The sequence below is a fragment of the Grammomys surdaster genome, unplaced genomic scaffold, assembly GCF_004785775.1.
Source record: "Grammomys surdaster isolate TR1022 unplaced genomic scaffold, NIH_TR_1.0 126298, whole genome shotgun sequence".
Classification (NCBI taxonomy): domain Eukaryota; kingdom Metazoa; phylum Chordata; class Mammalia; order Rodentia; family Muridae; genus Grammomys; species Grammomys surdaster.
In genome coordinates this window covers 5,626,098-5,650,721 of record NW_021621098.1, presented here as the reverse complement: position 1 = coordinate 5,650,721, position 24,624 = coordinate 5,626,098, and the positions used below count along the sequence as shown (strand labels likewise).

Below are 24,624 nucleotides of genomic sequence, written 5' to 3'. Positions count from 1 at the left end.
AGTAAAGGGCTCCTCCACCCAAGGAAAGGCTAGTAAAGGGCTCCTCCCAGCCCATGTGAGTGGAAGACGATAGAGATGATAGGGATCCATAGGATGGATGGTTGGTTGGTTGGTTGGTTAGTTAGTTAGTTAGTTACTTAGTTAGTTAGTTAATTGAGACTGATTACTGCCTGTTTTGCTGGTGCAATCCATTTTTGTATGGGCATGGCCTAGTCTGGATGTAGGCAATGAATAATATAGAAGACATCATGGAAAAAAGTCAGATTTTTCTCTTCTGGATTTGAAAGACAGAGGGATGTGTCATGGCTAGAGGAGGAGATAAGTGGGTAGTTGTTTAATTCTACACCTTTGCTGAGCTGACCCACAGAGCCTACTAGGCAAAGGGGAAGAAGGCAACTAGTGAGGGGCAAATGGTTTCAGGGATGTTAGAGGTCCTGGTTAGACATCAGCACACTGAAAGGTGTCTCTATGGAGCTCTGCTTCTATGAGTTTGGTATGGACCCAAGTCTCAGGGGAGGTTCCTCAGCAGTCCCGGGGAACCCTTCTTTAGTGTGGAGCCCAAGATGGTGTTACTGGGAGAAGTCAGCATGGAGAAGAAAGGCCAGTGACAGGCCAAGGGCCAAAGATTTGAGAAACTATGACAAGCGTCTGGAAACAAGCTTCTTAACAGGCTCAACCCTCTATGTACAAGATTTTATTTTGGGGAAGAAAATATTATCAGTGTCTTTAAATTTTTCTTTGCTGAAAGGGTTACATTAGCATACAGAGTATTTTATGCAGATGTGGAGGGCACACCCCAGTACTCAGTACATGGGAGGCTGAAGCAAGAAAATTCTAGGTTCAACCTGGGAGACACACAGAGAGAGACAAAGAGGGAGAGGGAGAGAGAGAAGTATGAATGTGTTTTGGGATTTTAGTGAACACAAATCTGTATGCCAGCATTTTGAGCCCCAAATCCTAACAGTTACCTGAAAGATCTTGCTACTCAGAATATCGCTTGAAGGCATTACCATCATTTAGGGTCTTGATACACAGTGGAGCTCCTAGGGCTTCCATCTTGGTGAGAATCTATAAAAGGACTATTGTGTTTCATGAAATGCAAGCAGCTCTGCCTTAAGGCTCTGTTCTTTTGTTACTTAAAAGAAAAAATAAACAAAATTAATTATAGTTCCTCTCTCCTGGAAGGCTTCAATGAATGCCAGAATAGCATTGGGGAGCACTCATGGATAGCATCCTCTTTAAGATGAGTGACTTAGCAGTAAAGTGTGTCTTACGGCTAATGTTTCCACCTCTAATTTAGTGTGAGTAGAGAAAATACAGTATTTACTTTTCTGATTGACTGGACAGCAACACCTTACAGGAGGAAGGTTCTTCCTGGGTCAGTTCTTAGTTACTGTTCTATTGCTATGAAGAGACACCGTGACCAGGGCATGACCATTGTAAAAGAAAGCATCTAAGAGGCTGGCTTACAATTTCAGAGGTTTAATCATGGTGAGAAGCATGGTGTCTCTCAGGCAGACATGGTGCTGGAGAAGCAGCTAAGAGTTCTACATCCCTGTCTCTAGGCAGCAGGAAGAAAGTGACCCTGAGCTTGGCCTGGGCTTTGGAGACCTTAGAGCCCACCCCTAGTGACACACTTCCTCCAACAAGGCCACCCCTCCTAAAAACTCTTCTGTAGTGCTGCTTCCTGACAACCAAGCATTTAAATGCATGAGTGTGTTTGTATTCAAACCACCATGAGTGGGACTCCTATGTTGCCATCAATCAAGAAGCCTAGCGGGAACTGAGGGAGTAGCTGGGCCGGAGCCTGTATCACTCTTCTCACTGACCTACTTCCTCCGACTAGAACAGACCTCCTGAAGGTTCTGAGCCTCCTAAAACAGCACCACCGAGTTGGGACCATGTGTACCAGCACATCAGCCTGTGTGGGTCTACATCCAAACCACTAGGGAGCTTCCAGACACAGGAACCTGAGAACCTCCAATCCCACAAGCCTGGCCTGTGTGCTTTGCCTCAGTGCACCTTGTAATCTCCCTTTACTTCACCTTGATAGCTGTTGTCACTGTCAGATTGGGCCCATGAGAACTCAGCATCCTCTCCATGGGTGCTGGCCTCCTTCTGTATCTCACTTGTCAAGTCAGTTGATAGAGGACTTCTTTTACCCAAGGGTTATTATCTTGGTAGCAGGGGTGGTGAGCAGTGTCTCTTACAGTTGTGGGTACCACAGTGATGATATTCCGAGCTGTGGCAATGTTCCTGCTGACTGACTCATGTACTGAAAGTGGAACAATTTGTCCCATATGCTCCTTATGGTTAGGATTTTGTCATCAGTAGGAGAGGATGCAGTAGGCTATTTGCCTTGTTAAACCTCAGGACAATTTTAATATTTAATTCAGACTAAATGTGGGTACCATTGCAGGTATCTGCCATAAATAAAGTACTTTATTTACTACATTGCAACACTTCAAGTTTAATTTTTTATATATATTTTTTCTATATATAAATTGAAATTATTAAATATATTATTTTCATTATTTATTCAAACTCTAATTTAATTTTATTCAAATTAATTATAAATTTATTCAAACTTAAGTTCAAATTTTAATTATTATTTTTATTAAATATATAAAAATAATATTAAATATTTTTCTTTATATTTAAAAACTTTTTTATCCATATGGATGTTTTGCCTACATGTATGTCTGTGTATCACATATGTGCCTTGTGTTCTAAGAGACTAGAAGAGGACATAAGATTCCCTAAAATTGAAGTTATAGATGTGAATTACCATGTGAGTCCTGGGTTCTCTTCTGAGCCATCTCTCCAGCCCTTACTTAATAGTTTAATTAGAAAGTTAGATACACAGATATGAGGTGACAGGTAATTTAAAAATAATACCATAAGAGCCCTTATTCTAGTGCCTCTAATAGTCCTTGGCATATAGAGGTTCTTGAACAATATTTGTGAGACTTTGCACGAGAAGCTCAATGACTTGCATATGAGCCTTTAACACTCTGCAGGAAATCACCTGTATGGCCATTAATCATAAGCAGCAGTTTTCTTGTTTATTTGTCTGACTGTCTTATATAGCTTAGCATTTTGTGCCTACTGTTTTGTGTTCCGCATTTTTAAAAAGCCATAATGACAGGTAACAAGTGTAATTGCAAGTTTTTGATTGCCATCCCTTTATTATTTGCTTATATATCCGTGTCAGGGCATGTAGCTCCGTCAGACTCACACATGAGGAAGCACGGCCACGAGGCTGAGAGGCAGCTTATCTTTCTGGTAGTATCACACTTCAGTGACCAGGTCAAAAATTTTAAACTCTGCCTTCTCAAACACTCTGGAGTGAGTATCCCTTAGCTATGACTATTTTTTATAATAAGTGGGTAAATAATAATATAGGTGAGTATACTGAATTTGTGTAACAATACACTCATTACACTCTGACTCCTGGAGCTCTATGTGATATCAAGTAAACACCTTTGCTTAAACCACTTGTTCTGCAGTCCATTTCTTTGCTGTATCCTCTTAGAAACTTCAGGGGTTGGGGAAGGGAAGAAAGAGATTTTCCAAGTTTTGGCATCAGTTTTCACCCTCACAGTGTAGACGTTCTGGCTATACATTTGAGCGCACAGAGCTAAATAATAATGTTTCCCACACGTCTGCAGGGAATGAAGTCATTTGAATATGTTTTCTTTTTGCTTTGAATAATTAGATTTTGTTTTGCTTTGCTTTTTTTGTTATTGTTGTTATTGTTTTATTTTTGAGATAGTGTCTCAGTATATAGCCCTGGCTGGCGTAGAGCTTACTGTGTCAACCAGGCTGGCCCCTAACTTACACAGACCCACCTGCCTCTGCCGCTTGAGTGATGGCATTAATTGACACTCACCACCATACCTAGCCTTGATTTTTACCTGATGCTTTGCTGGAATGTGTAGCTGTCCCCAGATACCAGCTTCTCTAGTGCATCGAACTTTTGCCATTGTGTGCACTCGTTTAAAACCATAGTTTAACGTTAGAGAAGCTAATAAGTTACGAGGTTTTATGGATATACAACTTTTCTAACCTGAATGTGTACTTATTGTCACTTGTTCTGGAAAAATCACAATGTACACGTCATTCTTAGACTGATACTATGTCTCTTTTTCTCTCCCCTTCCATCTCTTTCCCATTCTTTCTTCATCTTCCTCCTCCTTTCTTTAACCATCTCTTTAAAAAAATTCTCTACATTTTAATTATTTGTGTGGATGTTTGTGGAGCACACACAGCACACATGGAAATCAGGGAGCAGCTTGTAGGAGTAATTTTCCTCCTACCCCACAGGTGTTGGGAGTGAATTCAGGTCAAGCTTGGCCTTTAGTATTTGAGCTGTCCTGCCATCCCTTGTATATTTCTGTTGCAGGAGAGCAGAGAGCACACAGAAGAAAGCGGCATGCATCGTGGCAGGAGCAAAACCAGCCCTGCGTGCTTGTAGCTTAATTGGGTAATTAATAAAGCAACTGAAGAAGGAAATGCTTACTGCTAGGCTGTAGAGTCCTTACGTAATGTTATGAAAATTAATAATGTTATATTAAAAACAGGGCCAGTAGAGGGAAGTAATGGAAGAACACGATTCTTTAAGCTGTGCTTGGGATAGATGGTGCCTGCTTATTTTTATCTTGGTAGGCAGTGCTTTTGGTCTTTCTGTCATCTGTTCACACTGATAAATACCATGGACTGCATGTATGACTTGGAGATCTGATCATGCCACTGCTTCAGTAGAAATGTGAGATTTGATTTAATTGTGTGGCACGAATAAGCCATCAATGTTGGAAAACAAGCACATCATATATTTTGCAGCTACATTCTGAAGTTCAGTGGTGAATAACCTGTAGGACACTGTTGCATGTGAACAGTGAGCGGCTGAGGTGACATGTTCATATGCCTTCCTCCTTGGGTGTGCCTTTCCATTTGTTGTGGAAGTGATTACATTCCCTTGTCAACTTCTACTTTATAGCAGCCAGGGCTGCTTTGCAATCGGTTTTAAGGTTTTATTTTTACTGGTACATGTATGTGCAAGTACAGGTACATAGCGATGCCCACGTTGCTGGCTGATGTAGGTGCTGGGTGCCGAACTCTGTCCTCTGTGAGAGCAGCAAGCGTCCTATCCACTGGGCGCCTCTCCAGCCTCTCTTCCTTTTCCTTAGATAGTTTTTTGTTGTTGTTCTTGTTGTTGTTTTAATGCAAGGTTTGTTTGTTTTCAGTCTGAGTTTGACTATGTATAGGCAAAAAAAAGGAGGTTTGTTGTCTCTATTGTGGGATATATTTTGTAAAAATACTATTTAAACCTTTACATTGTGTTTTGTTGGTGGCGTTTGGGTTTTTTTGTTGTTGTTTTTTTGTTTGTTTGGTTGGTTTTTGTTTTTTTTTTTGTTTTCTTGTTTTGTTTTGTTTTAAAGATGGTTTCTGTCTGTAACCTTGGTCAACCTAAAACGCAGTTGCCCACGCTGGCCTGAACTCGGCCTCCTAAGTTCGGGGATTACAGGTGAGGGCAGTTCCATCAGACCTACCCGTACTGTAAGCCACTGAATTATAGAATTATAGTTACAAATCAGCTATCAGTGCACAATTATGTAGTTAAGATGTGTTTGAAAACTTAAAGCCTTTACAATTACATCGTAAAGGCAGACTGGCTCCTGGAGCTGCTGTGTGATGCCCATTTAGGCTATATTTAGCTTAGTGGATAAGGACTGTTCTTACAGAGTGACAGTGGCAGGGAGCTCTTGGGGGAGGCAGGAAATCATTTTAAGCAATTTATGTGCTCCAAAGGCTGGCAAGAAGGAATCCTCTCAGGGATAGCTGCTTAAGAATAGTGAGGACTTTTGTTTACTTAAAATAATTCATTATTCATCACTGTCCTTCAGTAAATCCTTATGCTGTACCTGCTCTCTGCCAGACACTGTTTTTGTTAGCATCTTTACTCAATAAACAATATTACAACACTGAAAGATGCAGAAACAGCTAACGGCTGATGGATGACGAGCCATCTCCAATACCAGATGCAGGCACTCTTTCCTTAGGATTTGCATTCATTCCCTCATCATTAGCTTGTCAAGAAGAGCACACCAGACCCTGGCATGAGCACCAAGCTGGTATGACATGCCCTGAAGGATGAGCAGAATTGAGATCCCAGAGTGGGCTCCCACCCTCATCTTAGAGATCAGGAAAAGTATGGAGCTGAGTGTTTGTTAGAAGCCTGGAGGCTGAGCAGGAACTATTGAGGGGTGAAAGGACTTGGCCAATGGCCTGGATGGGGATGCTGTATGCCAAAGCCCTAGGCCAGAGAGCAAGGCCTTTCCTCTGGCCCAGCTTAATGCTACCACATGAGGTACTAGAGATTTAAAAGTGAGTGTTTGAGTGACATGATCATAGATCTGCCTTCTTAGAGTTCATCCAGTGGCTTTGAGGAATAACTTGCCATAGTCATCTGGTTTGAATAGGTTTGGCCCCCATAGATTCATGTGTTTCAATACTTGGCTATAGGGAGTGGCAGTATTAGGAGGTGTGGCCTTGTAGGAATAGGTGTGGCCTTGTTGGAGGAAGAGTGTCAGAAGGAATGTAGGTGGTCTTTGAGGCCTTCTGTGCTCAAGCTCCATCCAGTGTGACATTCCAGTTCCTCCTGGCTGCCTTTAGATCAAGATGGAGAACTCTCTGCTCCTCTGGCACCATGTCTGCCTGCATATCGCCATGCTTCTCACCATGATGATAATGGACTAGAACTCTGAAACTGTAAGCCACCCCCAAATAAATGTTTGCCTTTATAAGAATTGCCTTAGTCATAGTGTCTCTTCATAGCAATGAAACCCAAGACATCATCATCCTTCATTATTCTTAATGATTGCTCTTAAAATTTTTCAGTTGGCATATACTATTGGTGGGCATTGTGGAGCACTTATGATTTGATGCCTGTACACTGTACATAATGGGCAATTATTCTCCCTCATCATGCATATTATAGGAGTGCACTGCTCACGACTGTTGTCTGGAGGAAACAAAGATCTTATTGAGGTGTTGTAACAGTAGAGTATCCAATCCTGGTTAGCCTATCCTGTTCCTCTGTGGGAGGAAGTCCCGAGTCCTGCCTCTCACATCCTGTCTTGCCCAGCCTGCTCTAAGCCTCCCTGTTCCCAGTACAAAACAGACCTTGATCACACCTAACCCAGCACATCCCCTCCAATCTTTATGGCCTCCTTCTCTTCCTCCTCTTTCTCCTCCTCCTCTTTTTTAAGAACCACTGAGTCCAACTACTGCCGCTTGCACACACGAGTGTAGGACCGTCCACCAGGAGCATGGGCAGCCTACTGGTGGCCATACACCAGAGGCAGCATTTCTCACTTCATTCCAGCAGCCATCAGTTGCCAGTTGTCCCCAGCTAGAGATGGAACCTGCTGAGCTCCTCCCACATCCTATTGGAATACTGACTGGTTCAACCTCGTAGTGACCGACCAGGTGTTCATGAATGCAATAACCATGCCATTTTATAACATCCCTCTCCATCCTCAGTTTTTCCATCTTATCTGCCATGTCTTCCCCAGCGTTCCCTGCAGCTGGGGAATGGGTAGATTTGATAGATGCCCACTTAGGTTGACTAGCCAGTATTCACTTCTTCTTTGACCAGTTAGTTATAAGTCTCTGTATTGACTGCTTCCCACTGCAAAAAGAAGCTTCTCTGACAGGTTAAGAGCAGTGCTACTCTATGGGTGTGAACATATTGGGGAAGCAGTTTCACTGCTTAGAAAGTGACAGTAGTAAATGTCCCCTAAAGACCTAAGACAGTGCCATCCATGGGATTTTGACCAGGTTTTGTATCAGTCGGGCATGAATTCCCTCTTGTGGAGTGGATCGCAAGTCCAGTCAGAACGTGGCTGATGATTCCCATAGTGTTCATGGTACCCAGTGGGCATCCCTGGCAGGCTCTGCCCCTAGAAAATCCACTGCCACTTTTGTCCCCCAGTGGCCTTAATCACCTCCAATCAAGCTTGGAAGGAATTAACATCATTTTATTTAGCTTCATTATTTGAGGCAGCCCTCATGTGTCCCAGGTTAGTCTCCAAACCGCTGTGTAGCCAAGGATGACCTGGAACTCCTCCGGAGCACTGGGAGTGCAAGTACACAGAGTCATGGCCAGCTTTTGTCCTAGTGGAGATCACGCACAGGGCCTTGCACATGCCAGGCAGCATTCTGTCAGCTGAGGTGCATTTCCAACCCTAGCGCTGACATTTTAATCCTTCCTCAGAACTGGGGCATGGATTTTTAGCAGACAGGATGGTGAAGTGGGGCAGGCTCCAGAGTTAGACTGTGTGCTCCTGTCTCTCAGCCTCGGAGGATGGGGCCTAATGAGTGGAGTGGCCATCAAGGATTTTATCATCTAGTCCCAGCAAGGTTTAGAAGGGACATGTCTCCGATGCTGCCCAGCCAGAGCTCTCCAGAGATGCTCATGAGTAAAGGAAGTATCAGGAGTGCTTTAAATCAAATGCTTTCAGAAAAAATTAGGCTTTTCTTTCCTCTGAATATTTTTCTAATACAAATTAAGTTAGGAAAATCCTTTAAGTGAGCCTTACATTGAATGTTCTTAGCTGCCATAGGAAATGAGGTATTTTCTTTGTACTGTTGGCTTATAGTCTTTCTTTTTCATTACTTCTCATTTGTTGTGTGTTAGGGGTGTGGCGACACACCACAACATGCTTGTGGAGGTCAAGGGCACCTAGTAGGAGTCGGTTCTCCCCTCACACGTCAGTCCTAGGGATAGAACTCAAGTTGTCAGGCTTGTCAGTTAGCTCTTTGACTTGCTGAGCCCTTTTGTGGGCCCAGAGGATCTGAAAATAGCTGTAATGAGAAAAAAACCATGTTTCTGTTAAACTCTGGGATGAAGATGGAGACCCTGCACTGCTTTGGGGATGTTTGCTGCCATTATTTTTCTCTCTGGGGCCTTTCTCCAAGTAGGGGAGAGCAAAGCCTGAAAGACCTCATCAAGCCCCCCTTAAGCTTGACAGGGCTGTGTGTCCACTCATGGGTCCTTGTCTTCCAAGGCACCCTCTCTTCATCTGCACATGGGGGAGGCTCTCCTCTACGAGCATCTGACAGATGGTCCAGTTGGAACTGTCTCCACCTTCCCTGACCGTCTTGAAGTGGGTGGCAAGGACATGTGTAGTGCCGGTGAGCTCTCTGACAGGAGCTGCCCATATGCTTCCTTTAGTGATGCTGCCGCACCTTCAGATTGAGACTGAGGTCTCCGTGTTAGCATGTAACAGCTTCCTTCCATTGCGGTCAGACGGCTTGGGATGCAGGACATGACAGACTGAACCCGCAGGCCAGCTCGGTGGGGTGCACAGACACTGTGATGTGGTCAAAGCAACTGTCTCAGCTTCCAGATCTGACCTCATCAAATTCCTTATTGTAAATTCATTTATTATTCTTAACAGTGTCATGGAGTCAGCTTAGTAAAGGAATGGTTTTACATTAAAAACAGATACTTTGTTTAAGGTGCAACTTAGTTGAAATCATAAGAAAATGTTTGTTGTGTTTGTAAGACTAAAGGCTTATTGGTTGTCCTCCCCTTCCCTCACGCCTTCCTTTCATTTTATTTTAAGGGTGTACATAAAGTTCTCATGTATATTACCTTGTAGCTCATATAAAGAAGAGCTCTCTAAATCATTTGCTTTTATTTTTTAGAAGAATAAAATAAAATAACACCTTAAGGAGGGAGTGGAGAGGTAGGCCGGCAGTTAGGGATCTGCATCTCCTCTGGGCCCGCAGGATCAGCACTCACACATCTGTGTGCCCCACACAGACAAACTGTTTACACAGAATTTAACATAAGTATTTTTTTTAAAAAAAGAAAGAATATGATAAAGTATCTTAGAGTGAAACCTCATACCAGAGTCTTTCTCTGTCCTTTTTTCGTCTGGTGTTCTGCTAGCCCTGGGTCTCAGATGGCTCCAGCTGGCCCTCAGCTTGCCCCAGAGTGAGCAGTTCACTCCCACAGAAGCAGCCACTCTTGATACCTGGTAGATGGCCTCCCCTGTTGAGAGTTGCAGAGGCTACAGCTGAATCTCAAGGTGTGTTTGGAGCTAGCAGGCTGACATAAGTGGTGTCTTGTATTTCTGAAAGGGGAGTAACTGTGGGGGTGTCCACGTGGTGTGCGTGCAACACTGGCATTGTACATGCTCAGCTGCCCACCCACACACTTTTGATTTTATTTTCATTTTTAAATTTATTTTTAACTAAAATGATCATTAGTTCCCCTCTCCCTTCCATCCCTTTAGCTCCTCCTCCCACCACTTCCACACCCACACTATTTCAAGTGATGTCTTCTTTGTCTTTGATTGTTAAGGTTACACACACATGCATGCAGATGTGTGCACACCTATATGAATACCGAGTATTTACTGGAAAACACCCTTCATCTCTGTCTCAGAAAACAAATATTTTCGCTTTTCTCTGTGCATTTCTGTTGGATTATGCTGTTCACAGCTCTTCTGTTTCATTAAGGTACTTTAAACAATTTTAGCTTGAACTATTTTCCATCACTATTTTATTTTTTTTTACATAGTCTCTTGTAGTTCAGGCTGGTTTCAAACTCAAACTGTAGCAGAGGGTGTCATTAAACTCCTGATCTCTGCCTCCGCCTCACAAGTGCTAGGATTCCAGGGATGCTGCTGACCTCTTTTCTCACCCCTCCCCGTCCTCCTCTCTCCCTTTCTCCCCTCTCCTCTCTCCCCTCCCCTTTCCCCTTCTCCGCTCTCCCCTTCTCCGCTCTCCCCTTCTCCGCTCTCATCTCTCCCTCCCCCCGCTCCCTCCCTCTCCCCCTCTCTCGTTATAATGATCTGATGATTCCATTGCAGACAGATGAATTTGTTTGTTGTTGTTGTAGGAAGACAGTTTCAAACTGTCAAAATATATACACGACATCATTTTATTATCTTAGCCATTCTTACGTTATTTCATGTGTGAGGTTGTTTGGCCTATGGGTATGTGTGTGCATGCCTGCTGCCTGAGGATCAGGTCAGAAGAGGTCATCAGATCCCCTGGAACTGGAATCACAATGAACTGCCACTTGGAGCTGAGAATCTAACCCAGGGCCTCTGACAGAGCAGCCGGTGCTCTTAACCACAGACACATCTCTCTAGCTCCCGTCTCAGCCATTTGTAAGTGTACAGTTTGGTTGAAAATGCATTCATATTGTTTGTTAGGCAACCTGCAGGATTCTTCCCATCTTGTAAAAACTACAACTCCATCCCTTTAAACAAACCCTTGTACTCCTCCTGGATCCCAGCCACAGTAACCAACATTGTCCGCTCTGTGGATCTGCCTATGACGGGTGCCTATGTAAAAAGAATCAAGGCACATTTGTCTTTTTGTAACTAGCATTTCTCAGCTTAACCTGTGTCTTCTTCAGTGTTCATCCACGTTATAGCATGCTTTAGAATGGCTCTTTTGAGCAAGAAGAACGTTCTGCTGTGTGTCAGTGCTCCCTTTGCTTCTCTGCTCATCCCTAGTGGACCCTTGGAGTGCATCTGCCATTGTCAATCTGTACAACATGGATGTTTGGATACATTCTGAGTCTTGCTTTCCATTTTGGGGTGGGTAGGCAGGGAGGGTTTCTGCATCGAATGGCAAGTCTATTGGTATTTGTTTTGAAGAATACCAACATTGTCCATAGTTACTGGCACCATCTTCCAGACTCCTGGCTGCTTCAGTACCAGAGTTTTGTTCCTCCATGTCCTCCCAAGCTGGCTACTTCCTGTTATGTTCTTAGTGGCCATCCTAATGGGGTGAGGAAGTGTCTTGTCTTCATTTGCATTTCCCTGATGGTTGGTGATGTTCAACCACTGTTCCTGTTCCTGTGCCTCTGGGTCATCACTGTCTCTTTGAAGAAATGGTCTTGACTCATTTAAAAACAAAAGATTTTACTTTAACTTTTGGAGGTTCTAGCAGGGAGCGCAGAAGGCCATCCTCTTCAACCAAGCGTGCAGGAGTGCTACACATGGAGTGGTGAGGGAGGAAGGGGACACCCGCCTAGCCGGGCACATCAGCCGAATCAACCCTGGTGAGCAGTGGAGTGACAGATGTCGCAGCCAGATCACCCTCACATCCATTGCCTTTAATTTTTAACTTTGTAAACATAAGGTTTTGTGTGGGTTTCTGCATGTGAGTGTAAGACTGGATAGGGGCTGAAGAGTGCGTTAGGACTCATGGAGCCCTGAGCCTCAGGTGGCTTCGGGAAACCAAACTTGGGTCATCTTCACTGCTGAGCCAGCTTTCCAGCCCGTGCTTTGACCTGTGTCCTTTTGTCTTCTTATTTTGATTGCTATGCTTTGTTAGTAGGTGTGTGTGTGTGTGTGTGTGTGTGCATGTGTGCATGTATATGTCTCTCTTCGTGTGTCTGAGGGTATGCATGTCATAGCATGTGTGTAGAGAGCAGAGGCAACTTTGTAGTGAACTGGAGTTGCCAGGCTTGTGGAGCAAGCCCCTCTACCACCTGAGCTGTCTTGCCAGCCCTTGACTCATTCTTGTCTTGTTTTGTTGTTGTTTTGTTTGTTTTTTCTCAAGACAGGGTTTCTCTGTGTAGCCCTGGCTGTCCTGGAACTCATTCTGTAGACCAGGCTGGCCGCGAACTCAGAGATCTGCCTGCCTCTGCCTCCCAAGTGCTGGGATTAAAGGCGTGCGCCCCCACTGCCCGGTCCCTTGAGTCATTCTTATGGTAGGCTTTTGTTTTTGCTACTGTTAAGCTATGGGTGCCCTTTCTAACCTCTGGCTATGACGGCCTTATGAGACACAGGATTTGCAGCCAGTCCCTTTAAGTTCATGGTCTGCCTGCCGTGGCACTGTTGACTCTGTCCTTTGATGCACAGAAGTTGGTGATTTTAACGTAGTTCAAATTATCTTTCCTTTTTTTTTTATTACTTGTGATTTCTGTATAATGGCCACAAAACCAGCAATACCAGGCTGGCGTGGTCTCATTTTTTGATAATACCAGTCAGAGCATAGGACATCTCTCTTTCTCTGATGGCAGTCACTGTTTCTGAAGACAAAGTCCAGCGGCATCCATATACACCCCCCCTCCCCTCCTCCCCCCGCCTTTTTTTTCTTTTTTGCTGGTTGTATAAAGTTAGCTGCAGTTGTCCTCTGGGCTGTGGTTTTTAAAACATCCTGGGTTACGAAAGAGACTGCACTTCCCTCTGTAAGGGCGGCAGGGGAGGAGTTCAACCCATTCTCTTCCATCCTCAGGCCTAGGGGCTCACCCCTGGAGTAGGTGAACAGTACTCATCTGCTGACTGGATTCAGGGCCCAGTTTCATCCTGTCTAACACAGGCTTCATGCTCTCATATACCTGGAGGGCAGAAAAGTCACTTTGAAAAAGCCTTCTAAGAATTTAACATATGAATTCAGAACATTTTTAGGAAAAAAAATTAAAGGCTTGAAAATTTCCAGCTGTTCACTTTGGGTGGTAAAATCACATTTGAAGAGGTGTATCTGGCCAGGGGCTACCTGAAAGGTCTATTCTTTTATCTTGTGGGGAAATATTCCTTCAAGAATTAAGTGTAAAGCGGGCACCATGGCTCAGGAGAGAAGGGGGTCCCACCACACCTGATGACCCAAGTTCAGTCCCTGGAACTCACACTGGGAAAGGAGAGAACTGACCCAGGAAGTTGTCCTCTGACCTTCACACTTGCACTTTCCCATGCTTGCAACCCTGTACCCCAAGTACTCGTGCACACAAAATAAAAGTAAACTTTAATTTAAACATGAAAATGGTTCATTGTATAGTTTCCTTTCCACTGTATTTCTGAGAACAAACCCCTATCAGTTGGGTTTGGAATATCCTGGAGAAACTTCAGAGAATTTCTTTCCCTTGAAATGTTGGTCAGCACAGGGGCAGATGACATATGGCTTCCTTGTATTCTTAACAGGCTCTCTACACTAACAGGGCATGCATGCACTGTGGTAGAGGAAAGAAATTCAGACCCATCTTATGTGTGATAGTTCACTTTCAAAACTAAACTGTGGTGGTGAATACAAGGAAGCCTTCGTCAGTGCAGTCCAAAAGACATCTTTTTTCTTGGAGGGGGCAAGTTTTTGTTATTACTTTGGAAAATTTTGTACATGTTGTATTGACTTCTTGTAACTATAATGGAGTATCTGAGGTGGGCTGACTTAAAAACGGATTTATTTTGCTCACAGTTTCGGGAGGGAGAAGTTCGGGGACATAGTATAGGCTTCAGGTTAGTTCCATCAAGGGTCACCTGTGCTTTATCACACCATGGAAGACACCAAGAGAGGGACCAGGGGTCACACAGCAGGACAGGAGGCAGAGAGACTGCAGAGGCCAGGCTCAACCTTCTAGCACAGTTCTCTTTGGATCATCAACCAGGGCCCAGGAGGTATAACTGAATCTCATTCAAGGTCATTTCCCCAGTCACCATGAACCCCCTAAAGGACCTGTCTCAACATCATCAGAGTGAAGACCACATATCCAAAGCATGGACTCCCGGGAAACAAGCCCAACCATGGCCCATTTCTAACTTGTATAGGCTAATGTAATAAATTGTAGCATCTGCATCAAATGTACTCAATAATTATGACACTCTTATCTATACTTTTGGCTATTATGCTTTGAGGGACAGGCAGCCTCAGAACAAAGAATTACAGGTTTTTAAATGCTAAGAATACCACCATTGGAAAACAGACATGCTGGTATTTAGCTCTTAGGAGTGTTCTGTGTTCTCAGTCAAGGTACTTCCTGTCCCTGTCAGATGGCTTCCTAGATAATTAATGGTTTATCACTACTGTCAAGGACAGCTTGATATCTTGCCTTCTAATTGTGTGTGTGTGTGTGTGTGTGTGTGTGTATCTGTGTATGTATGTCTCTCTGTGTATATGTATGTCTCTCTGTGTGTATATATACCTATGTATGTGTCTTTATGTCTGTGTATGTATATACATGTGCTGTTTTCTGTGTTCTGAAATTATTTTTCCGTGTTTCCATTGTTTGGTAAGCCTTATGTTAAAAACCATTTTTGTCTCCCCAACCCACCCCCGCCCTGTATGGCTCTTTATTGTTGTAGAAGAATGAAGGGTCTTTACCGTGAGGTCGCCTGCAGGATGGCTCTGGCCGTTCTGTCGTCATTGTGGGTAGTATTGAATTTCTTGTGTCCTGTCTTCATGATTGCTGTCTATGAGTCTTTAGGACTCACAGAGTAAAGGTGTTCCAGTTGTCTTGGTTGTTGAGAGAAGCTCCTTCCCCTCTTCAGCCAGTTCCTTCAGTCCTTAGAGAGTAGGCAGGATCCCTGCCTACTGTCTCCCTCCCCATCTAAATTTGATCAGTTTTTAAAATAATGGGTTGGTTTTCTAGGGTCTTCTGTCATGTAAAATGCTTCCCATGTGTTCTCAGGTGTTTGAACAGTTGCTCTCCAGCTGGTGCAATTGTTTTGGGAGACTGTGGAATCTTTGGGACTAAGGCCTGCCGAGCTTAGATAGGCCAGGCTGTTAAGGAGCAAGCTTGGTCCTCGTCAAGTCTGTCTCTGTCTCCTGATCTCTACCTTTCCCTACAATGTGAACTTACGTCATCTATGACTATGAGTCAGAATGAATTTCTTCTCTCTCAAGTTGCTTCTGTCAGTGTTGCTCACAATAACTGGTATTTTTGTACCCTTTTAATGAAAAAGTTTAATTAGTTTGGCTTATACTGACTTGTTTCCACACATTTTCTCCTCAAATATGGCAAAACATTTTCTTCATTGGATAGTAGGAACTTCTTTAAGAGCATAGTATTTTTTTTTCTCTTAAAATTCTTTCCTCTGTGCTATAGCCCAGCACTCCAGGCTCTTCTCACACCTCGTCTGAAAGCAGTGTAGCTGTTCATGGAGGAGACACAGTGTGCTCTGAAGTGTATTGAGGGAGGGTGCTAACTACCCACATGGCTTCTGGGCATGCGCACAGCTGGGCAGTGAGCATTGTTTCTGGACTTTGCAGGGGACAGAACTAGGAAACAGATCCATTGCTAAAGACTGAAAATATGCACTGAGTTTGCATGAACTCTTGCAGTTTGTATTCTGAACTGGCTTAGTGGGTAAACACACCAGCTGCTTTTCCAAAGGACCTGGGTTCAATTCCTAGCACACACATGGTGCCTCATAACCATCCATAACTTCAGTTCCATGAGATCAGCTCCCTCTTCTGGCCTTCTCAAGCACTGCATGCATGTGGTACATAGACAGGATGTATGCAGGCAAAACATACACATAAAATAAAAAACAAAGGAAAATGTTATTAGTATAAAGTCATTGGTTTTAATATACTTCATCCTGTATCACAAAACTGTGTCTCCACTATTTTAGAAAAACAGAACCTACTTGTCCTGCAAGGGTGTGGCCCCTGGAAACAGGTTGAGACTTGTGGAGTAGTGTCCCTGAGGACGGTCGTTTCTGAGGACATTTCAGAAGAGGAGTGTACTGTTAAATTAACATTCTTTAAAGTCTGTAGGTTATGTCACCCGAACTACTGCTATGTTTGGATTCACATGTAGGTTTGCTTAGTTCTGTTTACAGCTTGTAGTTCCTGTTGGGTGCTCCAAAGTCTCTTCAGTGAAGAACGTAAATACAAGAGCACCATTTCTGCTCTTTCCACTTCTCTCTGACATTCTAGGTATACATTTTCATGTTTAAGGTGGTGTGTGTGTGTGTGTGTGTGTGTGTGTAATTTTTTGAGACAGGTCTTATGTAGCCCAGGCTAGCCTCATACCTTGAACTCCCAGCCCTTCTGCCTCCACTTCCAGGTGCAGAGGGATTGCAGGTGTTTGCCCTATCACATGGTCTGTGGTGCTTGGTATTGGGCTCAGGCCTCGTGAATACTAGACAAGTATTTTACCAATGTCCACAGTCCTAAATACCTGTTTTTCAAACAAATGTTGGGGCTTTCCTGCCACCATGGGGTCTTCACGTGACTAGCCTTGAACTCAGTCGAACCTGCTTCCTGCCTCAGCCCTGGGTTTTCAGTAGTTATCCTATCTTTGGATGCATTTTAAAATCCCCAAGACATGTTTTGTATAGGAACATGTGTGTGGGCCAGAGTTAATTTAAGATGAAGTAAGTTAGTGTTGGGTCACTTGAAATATGTGAAGTAAAGGCTGAGTGGACCCAGCAAGGGAACATGGGTGGACTGAGCCCTGCCGCTCACAGGGCTTCGGAGACAGACTGACAGGACAGCAGTTCGTGCCTCATGTCTTCATGCTGCCTGGTGGATGGGCAGGACCTCAAGGAGGGAAAGCACCTCCACTGGATGGGTGCCAGCATATTTTCTTCCATTTAAATGATAAGGCAGTATGTGAGGTAACGGGAGCAAGACTTGGCTCCATGGATAATTAATCCCTGTGGTTCTCAGGAAGCTAATTTTAGCCAAGATCACGAAGCAAAAGCAGCAGTGGCTGAACTGCAGTCAGTGGATGGGGAAGCAGAGTGGCCATCGCTGTGCTGAAATCCATCAAATGCTGTCCTTGAGAGCAGGGACCTCACTCCCTCACTGACCTGGTCCTCCGATGCCTGCTGTGTAAGACATCAGGATGCAGTTAATACAGGTCTAGAAGCCTGTACCACATCTAAGCTCTAGGTGATGCTGTGGAACGAGAATCAACAGCGTATGTTTTGCGAGCATTGTAGTCAGGACAGATGTCTCAGCTAAGGTTAGGGGTCTAAGTGCTGCTTTGGGTCCTTGACAAGTGAGCTGACTTTCCTGTTTGTGGCTGTGGTTGATTTAAGCATCCTTTTAAGTGGTGGTGAGGGTTGGGCAGGCAACCTGAAGGCAGCTATAGAGTGAGCAGAAGTACAAGGTAGATGAGAAAAAAGTACTAGGAGAGGTTAGCATTCGAAATAATTTTAATTGTGGAATCTTCCTTGACAACATCCTCACATAGCCCACTGCAAGAAAAGGAGATGTACATGTATTTTGACTGTGGTAGTCTGTCTCAAGAACAGATTTGGTACTGCCTGCAAACATGTCCATGCAGGATATTCCTCATATATACAAGGGCTCATTTTCTCTCTCTTACACACACACACACACACACACACACAGAGAGAGAGAGAGAGAGAGAGAGAGAGAGAGAGAGAGAGAGAGAGACTCCACACACATACACAACCCTTTTCACGTTGGGTACAATGTAAATTTTTAGTGGAAGATGGGCTAGTAAATTGTTACATGACTTTTGTTGTTGTTAATATAATGGCCATGTATTTGCATAGTGAAAAATGAGTGACTTTTTTATTGTTATTTAAGAGTACATGGCTTTGTTTTCCTCTTACACAGTTTATGGAGATCTGGATTTTGTAGTAGTTTTAGTTTGGATTGAAGACTTTATGTTGAATGTTTCTGACTCATTTTGCACTGACTTGCTGTCCTCTTGTGCTTACTACAAGATTGGTGATGGCTGAGTGTCATAGTCAGGAATTACTGGGTCTTAGGGAGGTGTTGGAGGGTGTATATCCAGTGGAGACACCCTTTGATCTGTTCTACAAATAAGACTGACTTTATGTTTGTTAGGTGCTCTCTGTTTTGTTTGTATTGACAGGATCTTGCTTATGCCTGGCTTGGGTAAGCCTCCATCGTGGTCCCCCAGCCTCAGCCTCCCAAGTACTAGCATTGCAGGCCTGCCCCACCATGCCCACCCCTTGTGTGTGTGAAGTTTGGACTCTGCTTTGCACTTTAAAATCAGATCACCACCTTCCTTTGGTCTAGTAAATCTTTCTGTTTATATCTTTATATTTACTGCCAGCTCCTTAGTCTTTTAATTTCATACTGAGACCTCACTTGGTTTCGAAGACTCCAAGATGGAGTAGAGAGTCCCTGGTGGCAGAGCCAGAAGTAGCTCAGTCTTCAGCTTCCTCACCGTACTGTCCAGTGGATGGAGTGCCGTCTATGTAACAATACCCTGCTCTACCCAACACTTTTAGAGTGAGACCTCCAATAAAATATTTTTGTTTTCTCAACAGAAATCATAGCCCATTAATGAGTTTTGGAGCCAGCTTCGTCAGCTTTTTGGTAAGTTGATGTCAGAAGAGATATTTTGCTGTCAAGAAAACAAATATAAAGTAATGCCTGCTTGGCTGCTGGCTATATAGATACACTGTTAAAGAAAACATAAAGTTATTGCCCATTAATTAATGTCTGTGAGATAAATGTTCTCCCCCAAGTATAAAAATAAAACGCTTATATATGATTTTTAGAAAGTTATATTTTCTCCAGCTTGACTTTTTTTTTCCTTTAGAATAAAAATCTAACTGAAAGCCCTTCAAAGGTTAAGACTGTGTTGTGATGAGAAGAAAGGTCTCAGTAAGGAAGGTTAGCAGCAGCCTAGGGGATGAGTTTGCAAGCTGAGCTAAAGCATTCCAACATTTGAAAGAGAAAGAAGCAAGTTACAGTGGTTTTACTCAGTCGGCTGGTCAGTATAGGAGGATGCATGTGATTCTCTGAAATGCTTGTCACATAAGCTACTTTCATACACGTCATCCTAAAACATCATCGTAGAATTGCATAATGGAGAAAATGTACTGAGTCAAGACTAAAGGGAGAGAACCTTACATTCAAGAGTGAGAAAGATAGCAGCCAGTGGCTGTGTGTGGACAGCCTGCCTGGTCCTTGGCCAGCACCCAATGCTGGGTTTTCACTTAGGCTATTGATCTTCTCTTAATGGAACACAGGTTTTAAGCCTCCTCTTTGAAGTAATTCTAGCTCCATACCTAGGGGAAGGCTGTTCTAGGTGGGGATTGTACTGTTTGTCTCTGTCTTAGTTACTTTTCCTGTGACTGTGATAAAATACAAGCCAGGAGCAAATGAAGAAAGAGTTTGCTGTGGAACGGTTTGACCTTAGAGTCCATAATGGTTGGGACTGTATCAGGGAATGATGAATGCCTTTGTTTAGCTTTTCATAGACAGTTCAGGATCCCAGCGTAGGGAATGGCGCCACCAACAATGAGCAGGTCTTCCTACCCTAGTTAACCTCATCAACATCATACGCCATAGACCTGCCCGGAGGCCTGTCCCCGAGGGATTTTAGAGCTCGTCACTTTGAAGTTGAGATTAACCATCAGAGTACGCACATGGCTATGAGAGAGGGCATCGAGACAGAGACGGAGGCAGAGGCTCTTGGCTGAGGAACGGGGAGGAGGAGTGGAAAGTGAGACCGTAGCAAGGCTGAGATTTTAGTGGCCTAAAGGATGGCTAGAAGGAGAACATGGCTGGGGCAGAGGTAACTGAGGTCTGATTTGGCGAGAATGGAAAAGCTGATTAAAATCATACCAAAGGAACCTTAAACATCAGCCATACCCAATGGAGACTGAAAAGATGGAGACACTAGGACACCAGAGACTCCAGCAGATCCAATAGGGCCTCCAGAGACGTGGGTGTCCCACCCTTGTTGCCTGTTCAGCCCAGACCTTAGTTCTTTCCCAGGTGTTTTGGTACCTGGTGGAGGCAGGAGAAGCAGGAGGTCAGGGTGTGCTTTATCTGCAGATTGACATCCAGACCAACATGGGGTACATGAGACTACTTTTAAAAACCAAGCAGATAGCCTGCCGTTGCACTGGGCTCATGTCACAAGTGCTCATCATAAAAACCAAGCAGATAGCCCGCCGTTGTACTGGGATCATGTCACAAGTGCTCATCAAGGCGTGACTATAGATCATACAAAGTAACTTCCTTGCAGGAAAACCCACCCACAGGAGTTCTGTCCCTAGAAAGACTGATTTCCTAGTAGAATTTACTAACTTTTACTAGTATTTTTGGTTCAGTATTTGAAGCCAGGGATCCATCAATGGATAGAATGAACTTTTGAAAGTGGTACTGTTACAAAAACTGAATTGAATAGGTCAATCAAAAATGATAGAGAATTTCTTCTATGTTTGAGTTTTAAAGAGTATAAAACATAAGAATACTCACTACCATAGATTTTTTTCATGCTGGAATAATTGAGATATAAAGTCTTATTTTCTACTAATATTATAGTTTTTTAGTGACTTGGGTGTCCTGTAACAGTGTAAATTTTTTCACCTGAGAATCATTGAGGTTGTTTTTCTAGTGTGGCATTTTGTGGTAATAGCCTGAGGTCCCCATGCCTGCTGGTTCACCAGTCCTTTCTCTGTTCCCTGGAAGAACGCCATGATGACGTTCGAGGAGGAGAAGATGCAGTTGGCATGTGATGACTTAAAGACCACGGAGAAGCTGTGTGAAGGTGAAGAGGCTGGAGTAATCGAGACAATTAAGAATAAAATCAAGAAGAATGTAAGTGGATTGCTTGTGGACCACATCCTGTTTGTAAAGCATGGTTCACTGTAGAGCATGTTTCACTGACTTGGGTTTGGAATTTAGGATATGACTGAAAATAGACACTAATTATCTGTCATGGCTTCTAGTTAAGTACTGTCTCTTTTAGAATAGTAGATGCCCCTTCAGTCACTGTAGCCATCTCTTGCCTGTTCTTAGAGTGGGTGTGACAGTGTTAAATGCCAACTGGCCACCACCTAGGATCATGGAGAAGAGACCCTTAGTCGAGGAATTCTCTAGATCAGGCTGGCCTATGGGCATGTCTGTGGCAGATTATCTTGGCTTTTAATATATGTAAAAATATCTAGCCCATTGTAGGTGGAACCATTCCCTAAGCAGGGCCACTGAGCTATGAGGTGGGGGAGAGCTAGATGAAAGCTAGAGGCAAAAAGGCAGTGCGGAGCATCTGTGTCTTCCTGCTCGACTGATGTGTGACTAGCTGCCATGCGTTCTCTCCTTCATTTCCCCTCACCATAGGACTGCAGCCTGGAATTGAAAATCAAGTAAACCCCCTTCCTTGAGTTGCTTTTGCTTAGGTTACGTTATCTCAAGCACAGAAATGAAAGTAGCACAGCTCTGTGGTGGAGGCTCTTGAGGTGAGGGTTTCCTGGGTGTGACTAAACAGGCAAGGGCAGTAACTGACAGAGCAGTCACACGTTGGCATGTTCCTGGCATCCAGCTGTTGACCTAAACTTCCCCAGGAGTTGCTGGCCTTTGGTTATAATCAAAGTCTCAGTAAGCTTACAATCCAGCCTGGGAGATAGCTCACCTGTGAAATGCTTGTGTGTGTGCATGAGCACTTGATTTTGAACCCACATAGAAAGCCAGGTGTGATGGCATGCATTGGAATCCTAGCACTGGGGAAGTCAACCGAGCCTAACCAGTCTCAAAAAGTGAGGTGTTGTAGTGAGGTGCCTCACTGAGAAAAGCCACTTGCTGCCAAATCTGACAACCTGGGTTCAGTTGGCAGGGCTCACAAGGTAGAAGAGAAAAAGTAACCACAAGTTTCTCTCTGGCCCCTACATGCATACTATGGTGTACACACATGTGCATAGGCAAGCACACATGGACACAAATAAATGAAATTTATATTTAAAAACAAGGCAAGATGGACCGTGTCCAAGTGGAACCATCCCTGGCATTGTCTTCTGACCTCCACACATACATGAACACACATGGGCACCAACACACAAAAGATCATAATACACATAATTAGAATTTGCTTTCACCATTCACTGTAACTTACATGAAGCTCTTGAGGCAGTCTGCTCAAACTGCTTGGGTTTCATGTGTCACACCTGTCACTTAACAGTAGGTTGTAGTCATCAAGTGGCCAGCTTTTGCTCTGCTTTGTCAGGCAGACATTAGTGATGGCCGTAGCTGGGTTACAGGAGGGAACTACCACACCTGCCTTTTATGTGGGCTCTTGATCTAGAACTCAGCCCATCACCTTGTGCATTTAGTGCTTTCACCTGCTGAGCCATCACTCTGAATCATTATTTGTCTCTCATTCTTTGGTTCTTCCTAAATGTCATCCTCCTGCCTCCAGTACCCTCCTGCCTGAGGCTCTGAGCCCTGCTGTATCGTCTGCTGGAGGTTTGCATAGTCAGACAGCAGAAGTGTTGTACTTACTATCAAGTGGTGACAAAGTCTCTGTTTTCTTGTAAACTGTAAACTCGCTCCATGCCCAGCCTGTCTGCACGCATTCCTACCAGGACACTGCTAACATCCGAGATGAGCCTTACAGTGTGTGAAGCAGCTTCCTACGTGTGAGCTCTCAGCCCTCTGGCAACCCTGCATCATAGATGCTATTGCCAGAAGGAAAGGGGAGTACAGACTGATGTCTTTCTGTTCCAGTGACTGCTGGGGCTGGACGTGAGCATGGGGACCATGACGGAGTGTGTTAAGTTTAGTCAAATGAGGAGAGACGATTGTCCTGTTGTACATACACTGTTGACATGTGCTGGAGCATGCCATTTCTTACAGCACCGTGAAGCTGTATGCAGTCACTTCAGGAGGCACTTAGCATTAAGGTGGGAGTGTGTGTCATGGTGACTTTTCCATTCCATTTAGAGACACCCATATGACAAAGGCCAGCATTGAAAACGTAATTGACTTTTTGCTTGTTTTTACTCACATCTCTTAAATTTCAGGTATGATTTCTGATTTAGTCAGAGGTAGTGTTTTGTTTCTGGTTATATTCTGACTAATGGATGGATATGTAGCGTGTTCTCACCCTTGCATATCAGTTAGACACAGTAAAGGTCGCACCCTAATATCAGTGTTATTTCACCTGAGTACAGACGGCTGTAAAGTGGCCTTTCAGAATTTGCTGTGTGGAATGCAATATACATGAATATCTTTCATTTTACGTTAAATAAAAATTTATATTATCTAAAAAAAAAGATGGATACCTTACTAGGTTTTTTCTTTGATTTTTTAATATTTTTCATAAATTCTATTTTTATCATTTACAACATGAGGTTAAATTACGATATTTTCTAGGACTACAAATCATTGACAGAGTGGAGAGAGGGGAGCATGGACCCCCGCCTCAAGCCTCTGGGATAACTTGGTTGTGGCTTTGAGTGGCCTCCAAGCTTCATAGCTTCCATGGGAAATCACTCTGTCCCGGGCTGTGCAAATATTTGGAGGCTGTGCTTTTCTTGAATATGATTTATGATGTTCTCTTCACAACACAGGTTGATACCCGGAAATCCACCCCCTCAATGGTCGATCGACTTCAGAGGCAAATCATTATTGCCGACTGCCAGGTTTACTTGGCTGTGCTTTCCTTTGTGAAGCAAGAATTGTCAGGTAAGTGGACACAGTTTTTAGTGACACTCACCGGTCAGTGGGCACTGTCAGGGAGTGGGTTTTTTTTGTTACTTTAGACTTTTGAGGGGTGTTATGGATTTGTTACTTTGGAGATGGAAACTGTAGGTGCCTAATATGTGTGGAGCTGAGTCACTTCATCCTGAAATCTGCAGTACAGTCTGCCTTCAGCCTCGATAATTGTGCTTTGTTTGAGCAGTTGCTGATTGATGTCTTTGATATTCAGGGGCAATGATAGTGCCTTGTTCAGCACATTGTACATATTATTCTTCAAGATGAAATCAAACCTGTTTGGATTTCAGATTCTTAGGAAATTGTTTTGAACTCCTGTAGCGCCAAGTGTATCAGAAAGGACTCTGTGCTGTTCTTGAGAGCCTGGTGTCACAGCAAGCTTGGCAAAGGGCATACACTGTGCTGTCGTTGGTCTAACAA

The 24,624-nt window shown here is 43.8% G+C and overlaps 1 protein-coding gene across 2 annotated transcripts in view; it reads left to right on the top strand.

The window, feature by feature from the left end:
• Positions 1–24,624, top strand: part of Ttc39c (tetratricopeptide repeat domain 39C) — an 82,539-nt gene that overhangs the window by 20,866 nt on the left and 37,049 nt on the right. The window contains exons 2-4 of one of the 2 annotated variants that reach the window (XM_028759491.1): positions 19,029–19,077; positions 21,187–21,315; positions 24,060–24,174. In XM_028759491.1, the coding sequence (XP_028615324.1) occupies positions 19,029–19,077; positions 21,187–21,315; positions 24,060–24,174 (293 nt within the window). Of the gene's footprint in view, positions 1–19,028; positions 19,078–21,186; positions 21,316–23,272; positions 23,391–24,059; positions 24,175–24,624 lie in introns of those variants that run through there. The other variant, XM_028759492.1, reaches the window with a different exon arrangement.